Below are 19,524 nucleotides of genomic sequence, written 5' to 3' on the forward strand. Positions count from 1 at the left end.
AAAAAAGAGGAAAGCAGAAGTGAGAATCCCTTGAACAGCTGGATCTAACCATGCCTGAAGTCCCTCTGTGTTCATAGGCTTTCCATGGACAGAAGTCTTTCAATTCTGTTTATGGCTTTGGGTTGAATTTTGTGTTCTGTACTCACAATGATCCCGACTAACACCATTTTTATAAACTGAGGCTCAGAGAGATCATTAAGTTGCCCAGTCATTGAACGAAACACAAATTTGTCTGCTTGCAGAGCCAGCATATTCCAATCCAGTTTCCCAGTCTCAGAGAGGACAGGAGACCCAGGTGGAGTGAGACCCACGGAGTGTGTTTATTCTGGCGTTGATAGCAGCAGCGGTGGGGGGACCGGCGCGGGGTGTGGCGAACAGAAGGGGTGGACACAGGTGTGTGTGTGTCTGAAAGGACAGAGAGGATTGGCCCATTGACATTCACGGCAAGAACAAGGGTCGGGACACCGAGTCTTGGACAAACAGCAAAGAGACAGAGACAGACAGAGGGGTTTTGGGGGGCAGGGGTCCCCCAGACATGCATGGCCCCTCGCCTCGAGGGGGAGCCCCAGGGAAGAAAAGACAGACACAGTGGAGGCTGAATGCCCCCCACCCTGAAAGAAGGAGCTGGGCCGGCCTCCTCTCATCCTCTCGCTTCCAGGGGTAGGAAGCCTAGGGCCAGGGCTGCCCTGCACCAGCAGCTCGGACGTTATGGCTTCAAGGAGATGAATTCACGGTCCGGGCAGGAAAGGATAGGGTCCTGAGGGAGCCTGGTCCGATCCCGGGCCTAGGCCAGACCTGCACGATGGAGCAGGAAAGGAGGGGTCAGCAATGGCAGAGAACTGCATCACCACCTCCTGTAGCTCCACCACCACCCAGAGATCTAGGAGTCCCAGGCCCAGCCCCTCCTCCCTCAGACCCAGGAGTCCAGGCCCCAGGCTCTCCTCCCTCAGACCCAGGAGCCCAGGCCCTCAGCCCCTCTTCCCTGTGGCCAGGCTCCTCACCCCTCACTCAGAATTCTCTTTCTCTGATAGTCCTTTGCTGCCTTTTGTGAAGCTGGTCAAAGTCTTTTCCTAAAGGAGAAAGTCCAGAAGGTTCGGGAGTGAGGGATAGAGAGTTTAAACAGATGCTAATCATCAACAGGAGAAGACGTCAATCCTGTTTCATTATTTAGGACACGCTTTCTCACTTGGCCCTGAAGTGATGGACAGATGGTATTACAATTCCATTCTACAGATGGGGAAATTGAGGCACAAAAAAGAGTCTCTGCAAATGCGAGGAGAGATGAGGCTGTAGGGATGAGTGGGGCAGGTCCTGCATGGTATCAGAGGGGCTGAGACTCTGTCCTGGGGCCACTGGGGAGCCACGGGAGGGCTGTGAGCAAGGAAGGGGAGGGGAAGCTCTGGGTGTAGAAGGATCTTCTGGGGCCACAGGGAGCACAAGGGACTGAAATTCATGGGCAGTGTCAGGACTCGGCCTAGACTCTGTGCCACCAGCGTTGCCAAACATGGGCAGTGGCTCACCAGAAACTCCTGGGAAGGTTTGTGGGATGGATGAATGAGTGAATGACAGAAGGAGGGAGTAGCTTCCATCCTATCCACCTTAGTAGAGTCCCCGTCTTTTCCAATCTCAAATCTGAGTTGTGTGCCCAGGTGTTGGGTCCCTCATGATCACTGGAAAAAAGCCCACAGCAGGGCCAGACTAAATCTGGTGATGTGGTGAAAGTTTTACTCAGTACTAAATGTAAATGTGTGCCCCAAATGCAGCAATCAAGATAAAGAATATTTAATGCAATATTGGCCAGGCGCGGTGGTTCACGCCTGTAATCCCGGCACTTTGGGAGCCCAAGGTGGGTGGATCACTTGAGGTCGGAAGTTTGAGACCAGCCTGGCCAACATGGCAAAACCCTGTCTCTACAAAAATAAATAAATAAATAAATAAATAAATTAATTAATTAAAAAAAATTAGCAGGGTGAGGTGGCACACGCCTGTAGTCCCAGCTACTTGGGAGGCTGAAGGAGGAGAATCACTTGAACTCAGGGAGGGGGAGGTTGCAGTGAGCCAAGACTGCAACACTGCACTCCAGCCTGGGTGACAGAGTGAGACTCTGTCTCAATAATAACAATAATAATAATAATAATAATGCAATATTTAAAAAAAATCAAAATTAATGCAAAAAAATCAATGATGAACAAAATATCAAATTTTTTAAAAAGGCCAGTCTCATGCCACATCAGACTGCTATTTCAAAGGAAATGTATGTGTCCCCATATACTTGCTTTTTTTTTTTTTTTTAAGGAGAGGGGTTCTTGCTCCATTGCCCAGGCTGGAGTGTGGTGGTGAGATCATAGCTCACTGCAGTAACAAACTCCTGGGCTCAAGGGATCCTGCCTCAGCCTCCTGAGTAGCTGGGACTACAAGCACACACTACATGCCTAGCTAATTCCTAAATTATTTTTGTAGAGACAGGCTCTCCCCATGTTGCCCAGGCTAGTCTTAAAGTACCAGGCTCAAGTGATCCACCCACCTTGGCCTCCCAAGGCCTGTGCTGGGATTACAGGCATGAGCCACTGCACCCTGCCCAAGTTTTTATATATTTTTTCTAAATTTATTTTTCCCGGAATGCTAAACTAGTTGAAAAATACTGAAAAATGAAGTAAATGTGTTGAAATTCACAACATTATTTTATATTTAAATCTTTCATATATACCCTAGACAGAATTTGAATAATTTGACTTTCTTGGCTTTTAATGGAGGCAAATCTGTCAATAACACTTTATAAATCTACTTCTTTGCTCCTCTTGTTTTCTATTGAGAGAATGTCCATGTTTGATTATTTCTCCTGATGAAGTAAGATCTTAAATGACTTTTTTTTTTTTTTTTTGAGACTTGCTCTGTCGCCCAGGCTGGAGTGCAATGGTGCCATCTCGGCTCACCGCAACCTCTGCCTCCCAGGTTCAAGCGATTCTCCTGCCTCAGCCTCCCAAGTAGCTGGGATTACAGGCGTGCGCCACCACGCCCAGCTAATTTTGTATTTTTAGTAGAGACAGGGTTTCTCCATGTTGGTCAGGCTGGTCTCGAACTCCTGACCTCAGGTGATCCGCCTGCCTTGGCCTCCCAAAGTGCTGGGATTACAGGCGTGAGCCACCGCGCCCAGCCCCCTCTATTTTCAACTTAGCCTCATGGGTAACAACAGCAGCGACCACTTACAGAATGTTTAACTCAGCACATCTCACCTCTATCCTAACAGAAGATGCTATCAACAGTCCCATTTCCTAGTGGGTAAACTGAGGCACAGAGCGCTTGGGTAACTGGCTCTAAGCCGCACAGCTAAAGTTGGCACAGCAGGGATTGAAACCTAGGACGCCTGGCTCTGCGGCTCATAAGCATGCAGGGCGTTCGTTGCATGGATGAAGGGGCCGAGGGTGCACGGGTGCTTGTCAGCGGTCGGTGTGGGACCCCTACTCACCTCCACTAGCTGATGCCAGTGCTCCACGGGCTTGCGGGGGTTGGCCAGCATCTCTGCCCAGTGCTCGCGACCGTGCGGGTCGGCAGCGTCGGGGCCCACGCGGCACACGCCGATCACCTCGTTGTGCCCGATGCTGGGGGTGGGGGTCGGTGAGGACCGTGGAGGGCGGTGGGAGGGCCTGTCCCCACCCCAACCCTCCTGCCTGACCTCCGCCCGGGCCGCGCCCCTCACCAGTCGTAGTCCACCACGGCGATGCTGAGCCCCACGTTCTCCACGCTCTCGGGGGCCACGTCGAACACCAGCGCCTCATTATACGTGGGGTTCAGTGTGTTCTTCTTGATGGAGGTTTTCCGCTTCTTCAGACGCCGCCCCTCGCTGATCAGAGAGGCCTTCACGTAGGGGTCTGGGAACAGCAATGAAGTAAGGAACAGAGACTCCCTCCCTCAGACCTAGGGGTCCAGGACCCCAGGCCCCGAGCCCCTCCTCCCTCAGACCCAGAGGTCCGGGACCCCAGGCCCCCAGCCCCTCCTTCCTCAGACCCAAGAGTCCAGACCTCGGGTCCTCCTTTCTCAGAACCAGGAGTCCAGGCCCACGGCCCCTCCTCCCTAAGACCCAGGAATCCAGAACCCCGGCCCCTCCTCCCTCAGACCCAGGAGTCCAGGCCCCCGGCCCCTCCTCCTTCAGACCCAGGAGTCCAGATCCCCAGCTCCTCCTCCCTCAGACCCAGGAGTCCAGGCCCCCAGCCCCTCGTGCCTCAGACCCAGGACCCTCACCTGAGAAGCCAGTGAGGTCCATCGCTTTGAGGTTAGAGGCTTTGATGATGGTCACGGTGAGGCGCCCGGCCGTGGGGAGGTAGCAGAGTGAGAAGTTGAGCTCCCCAAGATCTGCCTTTTCCTGCAGTTGGGGAAGAGGTCAGTGATATCTTGCCTCAGCCCCTCTTCAACTCTCCCTGATTTTCTCTCCCATCGGAGCCTCCTGCTTTCCACCCTGACATCCAGGGCTCAGGCTTCCCATCCACTTAACAATCTGACTCTGGGCCAAGGCCCAGTAACTCCCTGGCCACAGCTACCCATGACCGTCGAAGCTTATTTGTTCTGCACGAAAGATTGGAAGACGCATGAGTGAGGGGGGAGAGAGAGGAGGGGAGAGACTGAGAAGGTGAGAGAGAGAGAAAACACAAAGAGAAATAGACTGAGACAGAAGCCAAAACACTGAGGGATGCAGCTGGAAAGACAGACCCACAGGCAAAGTTCTAAAGTCAGAGGGACAGAGGCCCAGAGACAGAGACAGAGACCCAGAGAGAGAGGAGGACAGAGGCCTAGAGAGAGAGGGGGACAGAGACCCAGAGAGAGAGGGACAGAGACCCAGAGAGAGAGGGGGACAGAGACCCAGAGAGAGAGGGACAGAGACCCAGAGAGAGAGGGACAGAGACCCAGAGAGAGAAAGGGGGACAGACACCCAGAGAGAGAGGGACAGAGACCCAGAGAGAGAGGGGGACAGAGACCCAGAGAGAGAGAGGGACAGAGACCCAGAGAGAGAGGGGGACAGAGACCCAGAGAGAGAGGGGGGGACAGAGACCCAGAGAGAGGGGGACAGAGACCCAGAGAGAGAGAGAGGGACAGAGGCCCAGAGAGAGAGGGGGACAGAGACCCAGAGAGAGAGGGACAGAGGCCCAGAGAGAGAGGGGGACAGAGACCCAGAGAGAGAGAGGGACAGAGGCCCAGAGAGAGAGGGACAGAGACCCAGAGAGAGAGAGGGACAGAGACCCAGAGAGAGAGAGACAGAGACCCAGAGAGAGAGGGACAGAGGCCCAGAGAGAGAGGGACAGAGGCCCAGAGAGAGAGGGACAGAGGCCCAGAGAGAGAGGGGGACAGAGACCCAGAGAGAGAAAGATATATATATATATATATATACAGAGAGAGAGACTCAGAGAGAGACAGAGGCCCAGAGAGAGAGGGGGACAGAGACAGTGGGTTGGGGGTGCATAAAGACCCAGAGAGAGTGATAGTTACCTAGAATTAGAGTGGAGGGGCAGAGACCAGAGAGCGAGAGAGAAACCTAGACTCAGACACCCTACTCCCTGCACTGAGAGAGAGAGAGAGGCTGACTCAGACAGAGTGGGACAAAGACCAAGCAGACACACACACACAAACCAGCCTGAGAGAGGGCAGCAGATTCATCAACCTCCACCGAAGTTTCCAGGACCGCCCCCAACCCTGACACACAGGCTGGAGCCACGCTGGAGCTAGTTGGGAGCTTTGACCAACCTGGCCTAGCCCTGCAGCCTCCCAGTTGTGCCCACCCAGGGCCCTGGACTCCCTACTCGCTCCCCTCAGGGCATCTGCCCAGGCTGCCCCTCTGCCAGAACACTCTTCCCTCTATCTCCTCCCTGGCCTTTGAGCCTCCCCTCGTTCCACAAGCTCCCAGATCCCCCACAGCCCTGCAGAGGCTCCTCCTGTGCCTCCCCATAACCCTGGCCCCTGAGGCCTGACCACCTAGACCTGGAGCTGCCGAGGGCTCCCCGGGGTCCCCAGGCCCTGCTCCTGAAAAAACAGTGGTTGAAGAAATGAATGAAGGCTGGGTGCAGTGGCTGATGCCTGTAATCCCAGCAGTTTGGGAGGCTGAGGTGGGCGGATAACCTGAGCTCAGGAGTTCGAGACCAGCCTGGCCAACATGGCGAAACCTTGTCTCTACTAAAAATACAAAAATTAGCCGGGCGTGGTGCCGGGAGCCTGTAATCCCAGCTACTTGGGTGACTGAAGCATGAGAATCACAATCACTTGAACCCGGGAGGTGGAGGTTGCAGTGAGCTGAGATTGCGCCGCTGTACTCCAGCCTGGGTGACAGAGAGAGACTCTGTCTCAAAAAACAAAACAAAACAGAGAGAGAGAGAATGTATGAATCAGTGGAATGAGTGAGGAAAACCTCAAGTGATGATGATGGCGAGAGAAAATGAGAAGGGTGAGCACAAGAATGAGGCCAGCATGGATACAGAGAGAAGGCCCTGGCATGGGGCTGCCACGGGTGATAACTGAGAGTAGGAGCTGGTGGAACACACAGGGGCTCTGGGACCTTGGAATGGGGCACTTCAATCTCAAAGGCTGGGCTTGGGGGCCAAGCAGGCAGGCTGGGGAGAGCCCCATGAAGAAGCCTACAGGAAGAGCTATAGGCACCCAGCTCAACTGGACATCTGTCATTGAACAGATGGGGAAACTGAGGCTCAGAGAAGGAAAGGACCTTGAGGAGGTCTAGTCCTCTCCTGATATTAAGGCTGCCCTCCCCACAACACACACACAGCTACCCCAGATTGGCAGAGAACTGGAATGTTGGATGATCCACAGATTAGGTTGGAGCGGGGGTGCTGTAGAGTTGAGGATCTGAGATTTGATGGGGCAGAAGGGCTCAGGACACACACAACAAGTACCTAAGAATGGGGCTGGGGAGGGATTGGAGGTACAGGGAGAATGAGATACTGGAGGGCAGGGGTCGCAAGGAATAAGGAAGAAGCCATTGGGCCCTATAATCTGCATGCTGGGAGAATTGAGGAGTGTCGGCATATTGGGGATCCCAGGATGGCTGAGGCCTGGGGGATCAGGCTATCAGCGTTCGGGCAGGGACCGTGAAAAAACAGAGGGTCAGAATATGAAAGAGTTCCAACGTCTGGGGTTGGGAAAATTCAGAAGTTCAGAGATTAGAGAGGGATTGGGGCTTCCAGAAGTCCAGACACTGGAAAGTCAGGAAGTTGGAAGGTAAGAAGTCTGGGGTGAGAGAGAAGTCGTGGGGTTGAGGCAGGAAGGCATCTGATGATAAAGTGGGTGAGAGGGTGGAAAATCGGATCCAGGCCTGATGCTAACATTTGGCGATGTTTAGGAGAGGAAAGGTGTCCATTGTACCATTATCTGTTCTTTTTTTTTTTTTTTTTTTTGAGATGGAGTTTCACTCTTGTTGCCTAGGCTGGAGAGCAATGTCATGACCTCGGCTCACCACAACCTCCACTTCCTGGTTCAAGTGATTCTCCTGCCTCAGCCTCCCGAGTAGCTGGGATTACAGGCACGTGCCACCACGCCCAGCTAATTTTTGTATTTTTAGTAGAGATGGGGTTTCTCCATGTTGGCCAGGCTGGTCTCGAACTCCCAACCTCAAGTGATCTGCCCACCTCGGCCTCCAAAAGTGCTGGGATTACAGGCGTGAGCCACGGCGCCAGGCCCATTCTCTATTCTTGCCTGTAAGTTTGCAGTCTTCCCCAGTGTGATACATTTTAACAGAAAAATGTGGGGACAAGAAGTGAGGAAGTTATGAACTCTGAGGGCAGGGCGCTTGCAACCCGGGGGGTCTCAGGGCCCTGGGAAGGGGAAGGTCAGGGGAGAGGGCCACTGACCGAGCCGCCCTCCACGATGTCTCTCCAGAGCGGGCGGTCAGGGGGCTGCTCGGCCAGCTCCAGGAGGTTGTCCAGCACCACCTGGCCGATGAGGTCGTGCCGCGAGAAGCGGTCAAAGTCATAGACGCTGAAGTGCAGTTTGCGTTGGGCCAGCTCAGCCAGGGGCACCGAGAATTGAAACGTCTCATTGAAGACGGGGTTCAGGGTCTTCCTGTGCACCTGGTGGTGGTGGGCAACAGGAGACAGACACCGTGCCCATGAGCCCCTCCTCCACGGGATCCAGGAGTCCAGGCCCCCAGCCCCTCCTCTCTCAGACCCCGGAGTCCAGGCCCAGCACCTCCTCCCTCAGACCTAGGAGTCCAGGCCCCCAGCCCCTCCTCCCTCAGACCCCGGAGTCCAGGCCCAGCACCTCCTCCCTCAGACCTAGGAGTCCAGGCCCCCAGCCCCTCCTCCCTCAGACCCAGGAGTCCAGGCCCCCAGCCCCTCCTCCCTCAGACCCCGGAGTCCAGGCCCAGCACCTCCTCCCTCAGACCCAGGAGTCCAGGCCCCCAGCCCCTCCTCCCTCAGACCCAGGAGTCCAGACCCCCAGCCCCTCCTCCCTCAGACCCAGAAGTCCAGACCCCTAGCCTCTGCTTCCTCAGACCCAGGAGTCCAGGCCCCCAGCCCCTCCTCCCTCAGACCCAGAAGTCCAGGACAAGCCCCTCCTCCCTCAGACCCAGGAGTCCAGACCCCCAGCCCCTCCTCCCTCAGACCCAGAAGTCCAGGCCCCCAGCCCCTCCTCCCTCAGACCCAGGAGTCCAGACCCCCAGCCGCTGCTTCCTCAGACCCAGGAGTCCAGACCCCCAGCCCCTCTTCCCTCAGACCCAGGAGTCCAGACCCCTAGCCTCTGCTTCCTCAGACCCAGGAGTCCAGGCCCCCAGCCCCTCCTCCCTCAGACCCAGAAGTCCAGGACAAGCCCCTCCTCCCTCAGACCCAGAAGTCCAGGACAAGCCCCTCCTCCCTCAGACCCAGAAGTCCAGGACAAGCCCCTCCTCCCTCAGACCCAGAAGTCCAGGACAAGCCCCTCCTCCCTCAGACCCAGGAGTCCAGACCCCCAGCCCCTCCTCCCTCAGACCCAGAAGTCCAGGCCCCCAGCCCCTCCTCCCTCAGACCCAGGAGTCCAGACCCCCAGCCGCTGCTTCCTCAGACCCAGGAGTCCAGACCCCCAGCCCCTCTTCCCTCAGACCCAGGAGTCCAGACCCCTAGCCTCTGCTTCCTCAGACCCAGGAGTCCAGGCCCCCAGCCCCTCCTCCCTCAGACCCAGAAGTCCAGGACAAGCCCCTCCTCCCTCAGACCCAGAAGTCCAGGACAAGCCCCTCCTCCCTCAGACCCAGAAGTCCAGGACAAGCCCCTCCTCCCTCAGACCCAGAAGTCCAGGACAAGCCCCTCCTCCCTCAGACCCAGGAGTCCAGACCCCCAGCCGCTGCTTCCTCAGACCCAGGAGTCCAGGCCCCCAGCCCCTCCTCCCTCAGACCCAGGAGTCCAGACCCTTAGCTCCCTCTCTGTGGGACCCCAGTGTCCAGCCCGCTGCTCCGGACCTTGGTCTGAAACTTTTTCTTGCGGTCAGGCAGCAGGTAGATCTTGACGTAGGGGTCTGAGAAGCCGTTGGAGTCCTTGGCGGGGAGGTCCAGGGCCTGCAGGATCCTCACCACCAGCTGGTCCGAGCCATAGAGGTACCGCAGGGCGAAGCTGATGCGGCCACAGGGTGCCCCTGTGCCTGCCTCTCCAGAGCCTGGGCCCCCACCGCTCCGCCGGCCACCAGGGCCAGTCCCCTGGTACAGCTCTGGCTTAATCTGCCCAATGAGTTTGGCTTTTTCCTCGCCGCCAGGCAGGGGCAAGGGCAGGGCAGGTGGCCGCTCCTCACTGCTGGGGTCCGGCTGGGAGGTCAGAGTCTGCTGGGTGAGGGGTCGGGGCAGGGCTGGGTACCTGTAGGGGTAGGGGAAGACCAAGGTGAGGTCGGTGGCTCTGATCTTTGACTGCATGCAGAGACCTGGGAGACTCCTCCCTGCCTTTCCCTCCATCCCCCAGCCAGGTGGCCACAAGTCCCCTCCTTTGCTCACTGTGTGAGCTTGAGGAAGCCACTGTGCTCTCTGAGCCTCAGTTTCCCCATTGGTATCTGGGGGCATTCCTTCCCTCCCTCCCTCCCTTCTTTCCTTCCTTCCTTCCTTCCTTCTTTTTTGAGATGGATTTTTGCTCTTGTCGCCCAGGCTGGAGTGCAAAGGCGCGATCTCGGCCCACTGCAACCTCTGCCTCCCAGGTTCAAGTGATTATCCTGCCTCAGCCTCCCGAGTAACTGGGATTACAGGCGCCCACTACCATACCCGGCTAATTTTTATATTTTTAGCAGAGATGGGGTTTCACCATGTTGGTCAGGCTGGTCTTAAACTCCTGACCTCAGATGATCTGCCCGCCTCGGCCTCCCAAAGTGCTGGGATTACAGGCATGAGCCACCACACCCAGCCTGATTCTTCCCATTTCAAAGCTAGCTCCAGCCCAGACCTGTGCATGCACCAGCTTCCAGTAACCTCCTTTGGACCTCAAGCTGGTGACCCAGGATGCTTCTCCATGGACCCCTGGCGCCCCACATAACACAGACCTTCTTTGAACCCTCTTCTGCCCTTAATCTCCGTGGCCGTCTCTCCTCTCTATCCCCACTGTCCTGGTCACAGCTCAGGCCTTGTCCTCTCCTGGACTCTCAGCCTCCAGTGTCTCCCTCCAGCCCACTCCCATATGGCCCCAGAGGGTTCCTTCTACACCCAGAGCTGAGCCTACCCCTCCCCTGCTCACAGCCCTCCCATGGCTCCTCAGTGCCCTCAGGACAAAGTCTCAGACCCTCAGGCGGGCACTGAAAGCCCCATGTGGTCTGGTGTCTGTAGCCACATCTCTGAAGTTTTCTTTTTTCTTTCTTTCTTTTTTTTTTTTTTGAGATGGAGTCTCGCTTTGCTGCCCAGGCTGGAGTACAGTGGTGCAATCTTGGCTCCCGGGTTCAAGAGATTCTCCTGTCTCAGCCTCCTGAGTAGCTGGGATTACAGACACACACCAACATGCTCAGCTATTTTTTTTTTTTTTTTGTATTTTTAGTAGAGATGGGGTTTCACCATATTGGCTAGGCTGGTCTCGAACTCCTGACCTCAAGTGATCTGCCCACCTCGGCCTCCCAAAGTGCTGGGATTACAGGCATGAGCCACTGCGCCCAGCCTGAAGTTTTCTTTTTTTCAAACTTATTCTCATGCCTTGGTGACTAAGGCTTGGTGCCCTGGCTGTCCCCTTGGTGTGGGCTGTCCTCACAATGCACTAGGATCTTGTTCTTCTCTTGTCTTTGCCTGGGCCGCTCCTTTCACCTGGAATCCCCAGGTCACAGCCCTGCCTCTTTGCCTTCCTAACTCTCCCTCAGCCTGCGGGTCTCAGCTGAGACATCTCCACCTCCAGGAAGCTCCCAGCCTTCTCCCAGCTGCGGTTCCCTGAGCTGCTTTCCTGTCTCACCAACCTGGCTACACCAGGACAGCCAGTCTGGGGGCCGCCTCCCCTGCGCTGTGAGTGACAGGAGGGCAGAGTCTGGTGTTTTCCTAACACCCCTCTCAGGCCTAGTTTATATTAGTGCTCAATATACATTTACATGTATATTGAGGAATAATGAATGAAGGAACTCCAGGTCCCACTACCAATCCTGGCTTAGGGTGAAAGGGGGTGAACTGCCTTGTGCCACAGGGGACTTGGGGATCCAACCTCATTCTCCTCTACTTTCCTGTCCTAAGTCCTGCCCCCAGTCTCCTCCCTCTGGACCCAGGAATTCAGGCCCCCAGTCCCCTACTCCTTCTGGTCCAAGGGGTCTAGACCCCACAGCCCCAACCTCCCTCAGATCCAGGAGTCTAGGGCCCCAGCCTCCTCTTTCCCTAAGATCCAGAAGTCAATACCCCGATTCCCCTCCAAATCCCAAACTCATAAGAGCCATAGATAGGAAAGAGACACAGAGGAGGAGCAGAAGTTCAGAGTGGACCCCCAACCCAGTATCCTCTCTCACCTGGTGGTGGGTGCCAGGCTTGTGACCTGCTGATGTGACTGGGCACTGGGCAAGCCCCCACCACTGGGGGGCAGCAGGAGCAACCCAGAGCCTGCTCCCCCCTCAGAGGGCAGCTCAGGGGATGTTTGGCTCGGTTTGACCCCAGCGGCCACTGCTGCTGCTGCAGCCTCTGGATACGAGTCCATGTCCAAGTAGGAGGGCTCAGGGGTGTCAGAACCCCCCAGGCTGCCTGGCTCCAGCAGCTCAGCAAAGGGTGGATGGTGGGTGGCATGGGCATGGTGGTGTGGGCCGCCCAGCAGAGGATGGCCACCCAGGCCAGCCCCCAGGTGGTGCCCGCCGCCGCCTACCAGGCCTGCCAGCCCGACACCAGGGCCTAGGTCTTTGCGCAGGGGGCCACCGCCCACTGCCGAGCCTCCCTTGTCCCGCCAGGGCACCCAGCACAACTTCCAGGACACGAAGAGAGAGACACCCAGAAGCACAATGCCACAGAATGTCACGATGACCGACAGCAGGCTCACGGAGATGTCTGGAGAGAACGAGGACAGAAGTAGGGGTCAGGATGGGGTCACAGTACATCCTCCTTCTGCTGTCCCCAAAGAGTTAACCCTTCATATTTGCCATGCAATTGTCCATGCAATTGCAAGTGCCAGGCACTTTACATGTATTACTTAATTTATGTTCTACAACTCTACAAGGTTAAGTATTGTATTTTTTAAAGAGATGGAATCTCTGTTACTCAGGCTGGAGTGCAGTGGCATAATCACAGCTCACTGTACCCTCGAACTCCTGGGCTCAAGCAATCCTCTTACCTCAGCCTCCCAAGAAGCTGGAACTACAGGTATGTGCTATCACACTTGGCTAACTTTTTAATTTTTTTGTAGAGATGAGGTCTTGCTATGTTGCCCAGGCTGGTCTCGAACTCCTGGCCTCAAGCAATCTTCCCACCTTGGCCTCCCAAAGTGCTGTGATTACAGATGTGGCCACTTTGCCCAGCCCAGTAGTTCTATATAACCATTTTAAAGATGAGGCAACTGAGACACAGATTCAGTGATTTGTTTAAGGTTTTACAAGTAATAAATGACAGTTCTAAGATTTGAATCCAACAGTCTCTCTCCAGATTTTATTCTCTTAATCACTAGACTTTGCTGCCTCTCTATAATAGAACACAACATGTGAGGTAGCACCAAGGTCCTCCAAAATGCTCAGAGACGGTCAAGGAAGCATGGATCCTGCATGACACAGTTAGGCAGGGCAGGGTTTAAATCACGCTTGCTGTGTGGCCTTGGGAACATATCTTAACCACTCTGAACCTTACATTTTCCATTTTCCAAGTAGGAAAAATCAGTTCTTCCCTCTTATAGTAGTTTGAAGGAATGCAGAAGGTAAATCACATGTGGAAGATAATAACAAATATATCTTGAGGGGTGATTACATACCAGATAGCTCAGTACTTTATAGAGATCAGGTTATTTAAGCCTGCCAGGCACTACACGAGGTTGGCAACATATTTATCCCTGTTTTCCACAAAAGAAAACTGAGGTTTGTATACCTGTAGTCACCTGCTCAAAGTCCATAGCTGGTAGGTGGTAGAGTCAGGATTTAAGTCTGGGAAGCCTGGCTTCAGAGCCCATGGTCTTTATCATGATGCTATCACACCTCAATGCTTCCCAATAAATGGTAGTTCAAACGTGAATTTTTATTAGAATAATAAATCCTATTGCTGCCACTATGTACGTCCAACACCATCAACACCATAGCTAACACATTCCGAATGCCACATATGTGCTGATATGCCTTGCAGAGAAACCCAAGTACAGAATTGTTCTTACAATCAAAGGTTTTAGGCTTCTTCAGTAATTGGTACCAGGAGTGGGGTTTTTCAGAAATGACCTTCAAGGAATGGGAATTTGTTTTGAAATGGACTTCTGGGTGTTGACAAAGTGAAAGACAGGGAAAATCCCGACTCCTAACAGACAGTAGGTTATGGTGGGGAAGCAGGTAGCTAGGCCATTGCCGGCAAGGACAGCTGAGTGAAACGGCTGTGTCCAGTTACATTAGGGGACACACAGCAGGAAGGGGTTGCCTTCTGGTCCTGGATTGATTAGTGAAGCTATAGTGGTGTGTGACATTAATCCTTATGACATTATATAACTTTGGAATGACTTATCCCATTTTACAGATGAGAAAACAGGCTCTGAGAGAGAGGAAGTGGCCCTGCAGGGACATATAACAGGCACTGGCAGAAGAACTCTGGGTTTCCTTCCCCCCTCCCTCTTGGGGTGCTTTTTTTGGGGGGGCAGAGTCTTGCTCTGTCATCCAGGCTGGAGTGCAGTGGCATGATCTCGGTTCACTGCAGCCTCCACCTCCCAGGTTCAAGCACTTCCTGTGCCTCAGCCTCCTGAGTAGCTGGGACAACAGGTGGGCACCACCACACCTGGCTAATTTTTGTATTTTTGGAATAGATGGGGTTTTGTTATGTTGGCCAGGCTGCTCTTGAACTCCTGGCCTCAGATCCATCCACCTCAGCTTCCCAAAGTACTGGGATTACAGGCATGCACCACCATGCCTGGCCAGAGTGCTCCTTTTTTTTTTTTTTTTTTTGAGACGGAGTCTCGCTGTGTCACCCAGGCTGGAGTGCAGTGATGCGATCTCTGCGGAGTGCAGTGGTGTGATCTCGGCTCACTGCAAGCTCCGCCTCCCGGGTTCATGCTGTTCTCCTGCCTCAGCCTCCCAAGTAGCTGGGACTACAGGCACCTGCCACCATGCCCAGCTAATTTTTTGTTTTTGTATTTTTAGTAGAGATAGGGTTTTTACCATGGATGGTCTCGATCTCCTGACCTTGTGATTTGTCCACCTCAGCCTCCCAAAGTGCTGGGATTACAGGTGTGAGCCACCACACCTGGCCCAGAGTGCTCCTTTTTAAGTGACCAACACTCACTGAGCATTCTGAGTGGCCTGTTAGAAACCAGAGGCAAGGACTTTACGAGCCTCCTGAACACAGGGTGAGTTGAGAAAACAGGGTCATTGTGGAGAAAAATTAAACAGATGCTTTCCCCTACTGCTAGCCTGATTCAGACCCTGTCCAACTCAAAACATGAATCCCACAAACCCTGACAGATTCCCCATTCCTGTCTGCACAGACTGGGGAGCTATTTGGGCGTGGAGAGGTGGTGTAGTTGCGCAGTAGAAGATTCACCTTGCCCAGAGAAAGGTTTGGCCCTTGATCAGCTCCCTGGAACTTCTAAGCCCATGGAATGTCCTGCCTGATTAGAGTGTCTTTGTTTACCTGGGGCCTTGGATCATGTGGCATAGTGTATGCTAACACTGTGGTGTATGCTGGAGGCCTCCAGCTCAACCTCTGGAGGAGCTGGAGACTAAAGTCAGCCACACCAGCAATCAGCCACGTATATGGGACTGACCCCCAATAAAAACCCTGCACACCAAAGCTTAGGTGAGCTTCCCTGGTTCGTAATAGACTGTGCATGCTGTCACACGTCATTGCTGGGGAAATTAAGCACTGTCCATGTGACTCCACTGGGAGAGGATGACTGGAAGCTCACACCTGGTCTGTCCCGGACTCTGCCCTGGGTGCCTTTTCCCTTTGCTGACTTCAGTCTGTATCCTTTTACTGTCATAAACCATAACCATGAGTGTAACAGTTTCCAGCCAGGCGTGGTGGCTCATGCCTGTAATCCCAGCACTTTGGGAGGCTGGGGCGGGTGGATCACTTGAGGTCAGGAGGTCTTGACCAGCCTGGTGAACATGATGAAACCCTGTCTCTACTGAAAATACAAAACATTAACTGGGCGTGGTGGCAGGCGCCTGTAATCCCAGCTACTAGGGAGGCTGAGGCAGGAGAATCACTTGAACCTGGGAGGTGGAGGATGCAGAGAGCCGAGATCCCACCATTAATTACACTCCAGCCTGGGCAATAAGAGTGAAACTCCATCTCAAAAACAAACAAACAGACAAACAAAAACAGTTTCCTGAGTTCTGTGAGTCAATGATTCTAGCAAATCATTGAACCTGAGGGTGGTCGTGGGCACCCCCAGACTACAGTGCTATACTAGACTATGCAGGATTCAATTCTGCCTCTGCCAGCATTGAGCCTCTGGGCAAGTGACTGGTGCTCTCTCGGCCTTATACCTCATGACTGTCACCTGGACATCCTGCACATGAGGTGCCAGGCCCTGCCCTGGTGCTCAGCAAGTGTGATTGTGGTTGTAATCACTCAGCACATGCTTCCACTGGTCACCGTTTCCTCCTCCGGACAATGGCACTCATAATGTTTCCTCATTCCCAGAACCCTGCTGCTTTCTGGCTGTGTGACCTTGGACAGGTCACTTCACCCTTCTCAGCCTCAGTTTCCTCTGTTGAAAATGGGGATTATATGTTCCACAGAGGGTCACTGTGAGTAATCATTGAGATGTACAAAGGACCTTGCATGCTGCCTGGACCACAGCTGGTGCTCAGTAAGTGAATCCCAGCATTGAATGAATGACCACTATGTGCCAGCATTGTTCTAAGTGCTTCCTAGGTGTTACATCATTTAAGTCTTTCATCTGCTCTATGAAGCATCCCTTTTATTATCCCCATTTTCCAGATGAGGATACTGAGTCCCAGAAGAAGAGTCACTTACCTACAGCCATGCAGTTATTAATAAAGTGAGGGAGATGGGATTTGAACCAAACAAGTCAGTCTGACTCAAGAGCCTGAGATTTACACAAGATGCACAGAGATATCTGAAGGGGGCATTTGGTGGTGGTAGTCGGAGGGAGGCCCACAGGGCAAAACTCAAAAAGCGGACCACACAGCTCCCTCTCCTTGGATCAGAGATTTGGGAGAGGGGCAGCAGCAGGCAGGATGGGGGCAAGACTCTACGAGGGACTGACCCCACAAGCAATGGAAAGCTGAGCAGTTCTGCTCTGAGTCTCCTGGCCATAGTGCAGGCAGGGGGCTGGCCAAGACAGGCAGGGGTGCTGACCTGCATCTGGACCCCGGGGATAGCCTCGGATTCGGTCATTGAACTCCTGGCACCTGTCGTTGGTGTCAGCATCTCGGACCCGCGCACAGAGGTCCGAGACCAGGATGAGTGCCCGCCGGCAGAGGTCATCCTCGTAGTCTCCTGACATGGTGGCCGTCTGGTCCTGTGCGTGGGAGGGATGGGGCAAGGGTGCAGATGGGAAACAGAATGGGAGGGCAGGGTGGCCAGGTGTGGAGATAAGGGTGGAAGGAGACACCGAGCAAAGGAAGGATGGGCAAAGGGGACAGAGATTAGGGGCAGATGGATTAGGGATGGAGATTCGAGGAAGAAGGACAGGGTGACAGGTATTAGAGAGGGATGGACAGGGAAAAGGAATTAGGAGTGGACAGACAAGAGGGCAGAAATTAGGGATGGAGATAGTAGCAGGGACTGGGTAAGTCAAGGAGACAGAGATGGGCATGAGTGGAGTAGAGGACAGAGAACAGGGACAAATGAACGAGGAGGAAGAGACAGAGAAGGCCAGTGAAGGGGCTAAGAATGAGGATGCACAAATAAAGGGATGGACAGATGAGGAAACAAAGATTAGGGCTGCACAGATGAAAGAACAGGAGTTAGGGATGAGCAGACAAGGTGCCAGCCATTCATCATTCATTCATGCAACAAACATCCATCCAGCACCAACTACACCCTACATGCTGTGCTGGTTGCTGCGAATCCAGCAGAGAACAAGGTCCTGGAGTTCCCTGACCTGGTGTCACAATCCAACGAGAGGAGACATAGAGTAAACAAGCAAACAAACACACATAGACAAACCGGTCACTCTCAGACTGTCTGTGAGAAGCGCTCCACAGGACGCAGCTGGAGGATGTGTCACAAAGGAACTCAGAGGGGGGCGGTCAGGGAGGGCTCTCCCAAACCTGAAGGATGACATGGAGCCAGCCACAGGCGGGGGGCAGTGGTGCCAGGGTGGGAAAAGCATTTTAAAGAAAAGCATTTTAGACAGCAGGAGCAGGATGACAGGGGCTTAGGGTAGGAAAGCAGTTGGAAGGTCCAGGGACCAAGGAGGCCAGACTGGGGTAGACGCGGGGAGGGCCAGAGAGAAGGATGGATGCAGGTAGAGAGATAGGAGGTGGATAGGTATGGTGGGAGCTGGGGGTGGAGAGGTGGAGATGCAGAGATGGGGACCGAGTTGAGGGAGGGAGAGATACAGGGAGGGGAGACAGAGATAATGTGAAGGGCAGACTGAGGCTTGGAAGAGATGGAGAGGTGAACAGGCAGGCAGAAGGAAAGTCAAGGATTGAGACTTAGGATGGACAGTGACAAGGAATGAACCGAGGTGTAATTAATTCACGGGGGCTTGAGAGACGAGAGGACGAGAGACGGTGAAGAGGGGCAGGCAGGAGTGTGGGCAGAAATATCTTTGAAAGAGAAACGGTCTAATGGGAGGATGGATGGGTGGGCAAGGACAAGTAGATGATGGCTAGAGATTGCAGATAGACAAAAGGAGAGAGGAGGGCTGGGCAGACAGACATGGGTTCATAAGGGAAGGTTCAGTGAGCACATAAATGAAAGGAGGCTAGGAAGGAGAGGTGGATGTGGGGAGAGCGGGAATTAGTGACACATGGCTCGGAGCCAGGCATCAAGATGGGTTGAAGGGGATGCAGGGGAATTAGGAACAGACAGACCAGGGCTCACAGATGGACAGGTGTCGTGGGGGTGCTGCAGAAGGCCAGGACTCCAAGACAGGCATGGTCACACTCACCTGCGCTTATCTCTGCCGTGTCCTGGGTGGCAGCCGAGACGGCGGCGGGCGGCAGCCCATGGGGGTTCTAGGGCGGACAAGGGGCTGTGGACCCGTTCCCACGCGCTGGGTAATGAGAGGGGATGTCTGATCTAGGGGCTGAGGCCGGGAGAAAAAGCTCAGCTTAAGAGTCACATCTTGCCCGACTCGAGCCAGCTGCCCGACCCGAGGCGACCCACTGGGAGCCCGGCCACCCCCTCCCACCTCCGGGCCCCCAGCTCCCGTTAAGGGCTTAGAGACTACAATTCCCGGCAGGTCTCGCGCTCGCGCTGCTGCGGCTTCATAGACCCGGCGCTGCAGGGTCTGCTGGGAGTTGAAGTCCTCAATGCCTCTCCGGGCTGCAGAGAGGATGGGATTTTTTTTTTTTTTTTTTTTTTTTTTTTAAGGTTTTGGGGGGTTAAGATGCTGGGGTCCCAAGACGCTGCAGGGGAGGGGAACGATGTCCGCGACTTCGAAAAGCCACGGAGCCCTAAGTCCGTAGGGGCCACGTAATGGGGAAACGATCCCCCCGCGCTGGGGATCAGTGGGCGAGGGGTGGGGTACACCCAGGTGTTTCGGGACCCCCTTCCAGGGCCACGTGCCCCTCCCCCGGGGTGGCCAGAGAGCGCTGCAGCGCTCCCACTCCCCGGCCCAAGATCCACGCGCCTCTGCATCTACCCCGCCCCCATGCGCCGGGGCCGACCCCCGGGATTTGGCTGGGGCTGGGGCTGTGGCAGGAGGAGGGGGAGGAGCGGACTCACCCGGAGCCGCCGCTGCCGCCGCCGCCGCCGCAGCCCCGCGCGCCCGCCGCGGTGCCGGCTCGGCTCCTCCCCTCGCCACTGTCGCAGGTCCGCGG

The 19,524-nt window shown here is 54.7% G+C and overlaps 1 protein-coding gene across 2 annotated transcripts; it reads right to left on the minus strand.

The window, feature by feature from the left end:
* Nucleotides 1-214: 214 nt before the first annotated feature.
* On the minus strand, nucleotides 215-19,509 carry SYT3 (synaptotagmin 3). 2 transcript variants are annotated; one of them, XM_054538947.2, is made up of 11 exons: nucleotides 19,430-19,509; nucleotides 18,651-18,788; nucleotides 16,889-17,051; nucleotides 11,905-12,430; nucleotides 9,422-9,809; nucleotides 7,845-8,063; nucleotides 4,240-4,360; nucleotides 3,698-3,869; nucleotides 3,467-3,599; nucleotides 1,002-1,070; nucleotides 215-795 (listed from the first exon to the last, which is right to left on the minus strand). In XM_054538947.2, the coding sequence occupies exons 3-10, from the start codon at nucleotides 17,034-17,036 to the stop codon at nucleotides 1,005-1,007; spliced, it is 1,773 nt and encodes a 590-aa protein (XP_054394922.1). In that variant the 5' UTR covers nucleotides 17,037-17,051; nucleotides 18,651-18,788; nucleotides 19,430-19,509; the 3' UTR covers nucleotides 215-795; nucleotides 1,002-1,004. The 2 variants fall into 2 exon arrangements, with proteins under 2 accessions (XP_054394922.1, XP_024093981.1); XM_024238213.3 differs by lacking the exon at nucleotides 19,430-19,509 and having other exon boundaries at nucleotides 18,651-19,340.
* Nucleotides 19,510-19,524: the final 15 nt, after the last annotated feature.

The sequence above is a fragment of the Pongo abelii genome, chromosome 20, assembly GCF_028885655.2.
Source record: "Pongo abelii isolate AG06213 chromosome 20, NHGRI_mPonAbe1-v2.0_pri, whole genome shotgun sequence".
In the NCBI taxonomy this organism is placed as follows: Eukaryota; Metazoa; Chordata; class Mammalia; order Primates; family Hominidae; genus Pongo; species Pongo abelii.

Coding starts and splice junctions, on each gene's coding strand:
- SYT3 (XM_054538947.2), bottom strand. CDS start 17,036: ATGTCAGGAGACTACGAGGATGACCTCTGCCGGCGGGCACTCATCCTG. Junction 8,064..9,421: donor AGAAAAAGTTTCAGACCAAG/GTCCGGAGCAGC, acceptor CACCACCACCAG/GTGCACAGGAAGACCCTGAA. Junction 3,870..4,239: donor GGACCTCACTGGCTTCTCAG/GTGAGGGTCCTG, acceptor TGCTGTTCCCAG/ACCCCTACGTGAAGGCCTCT.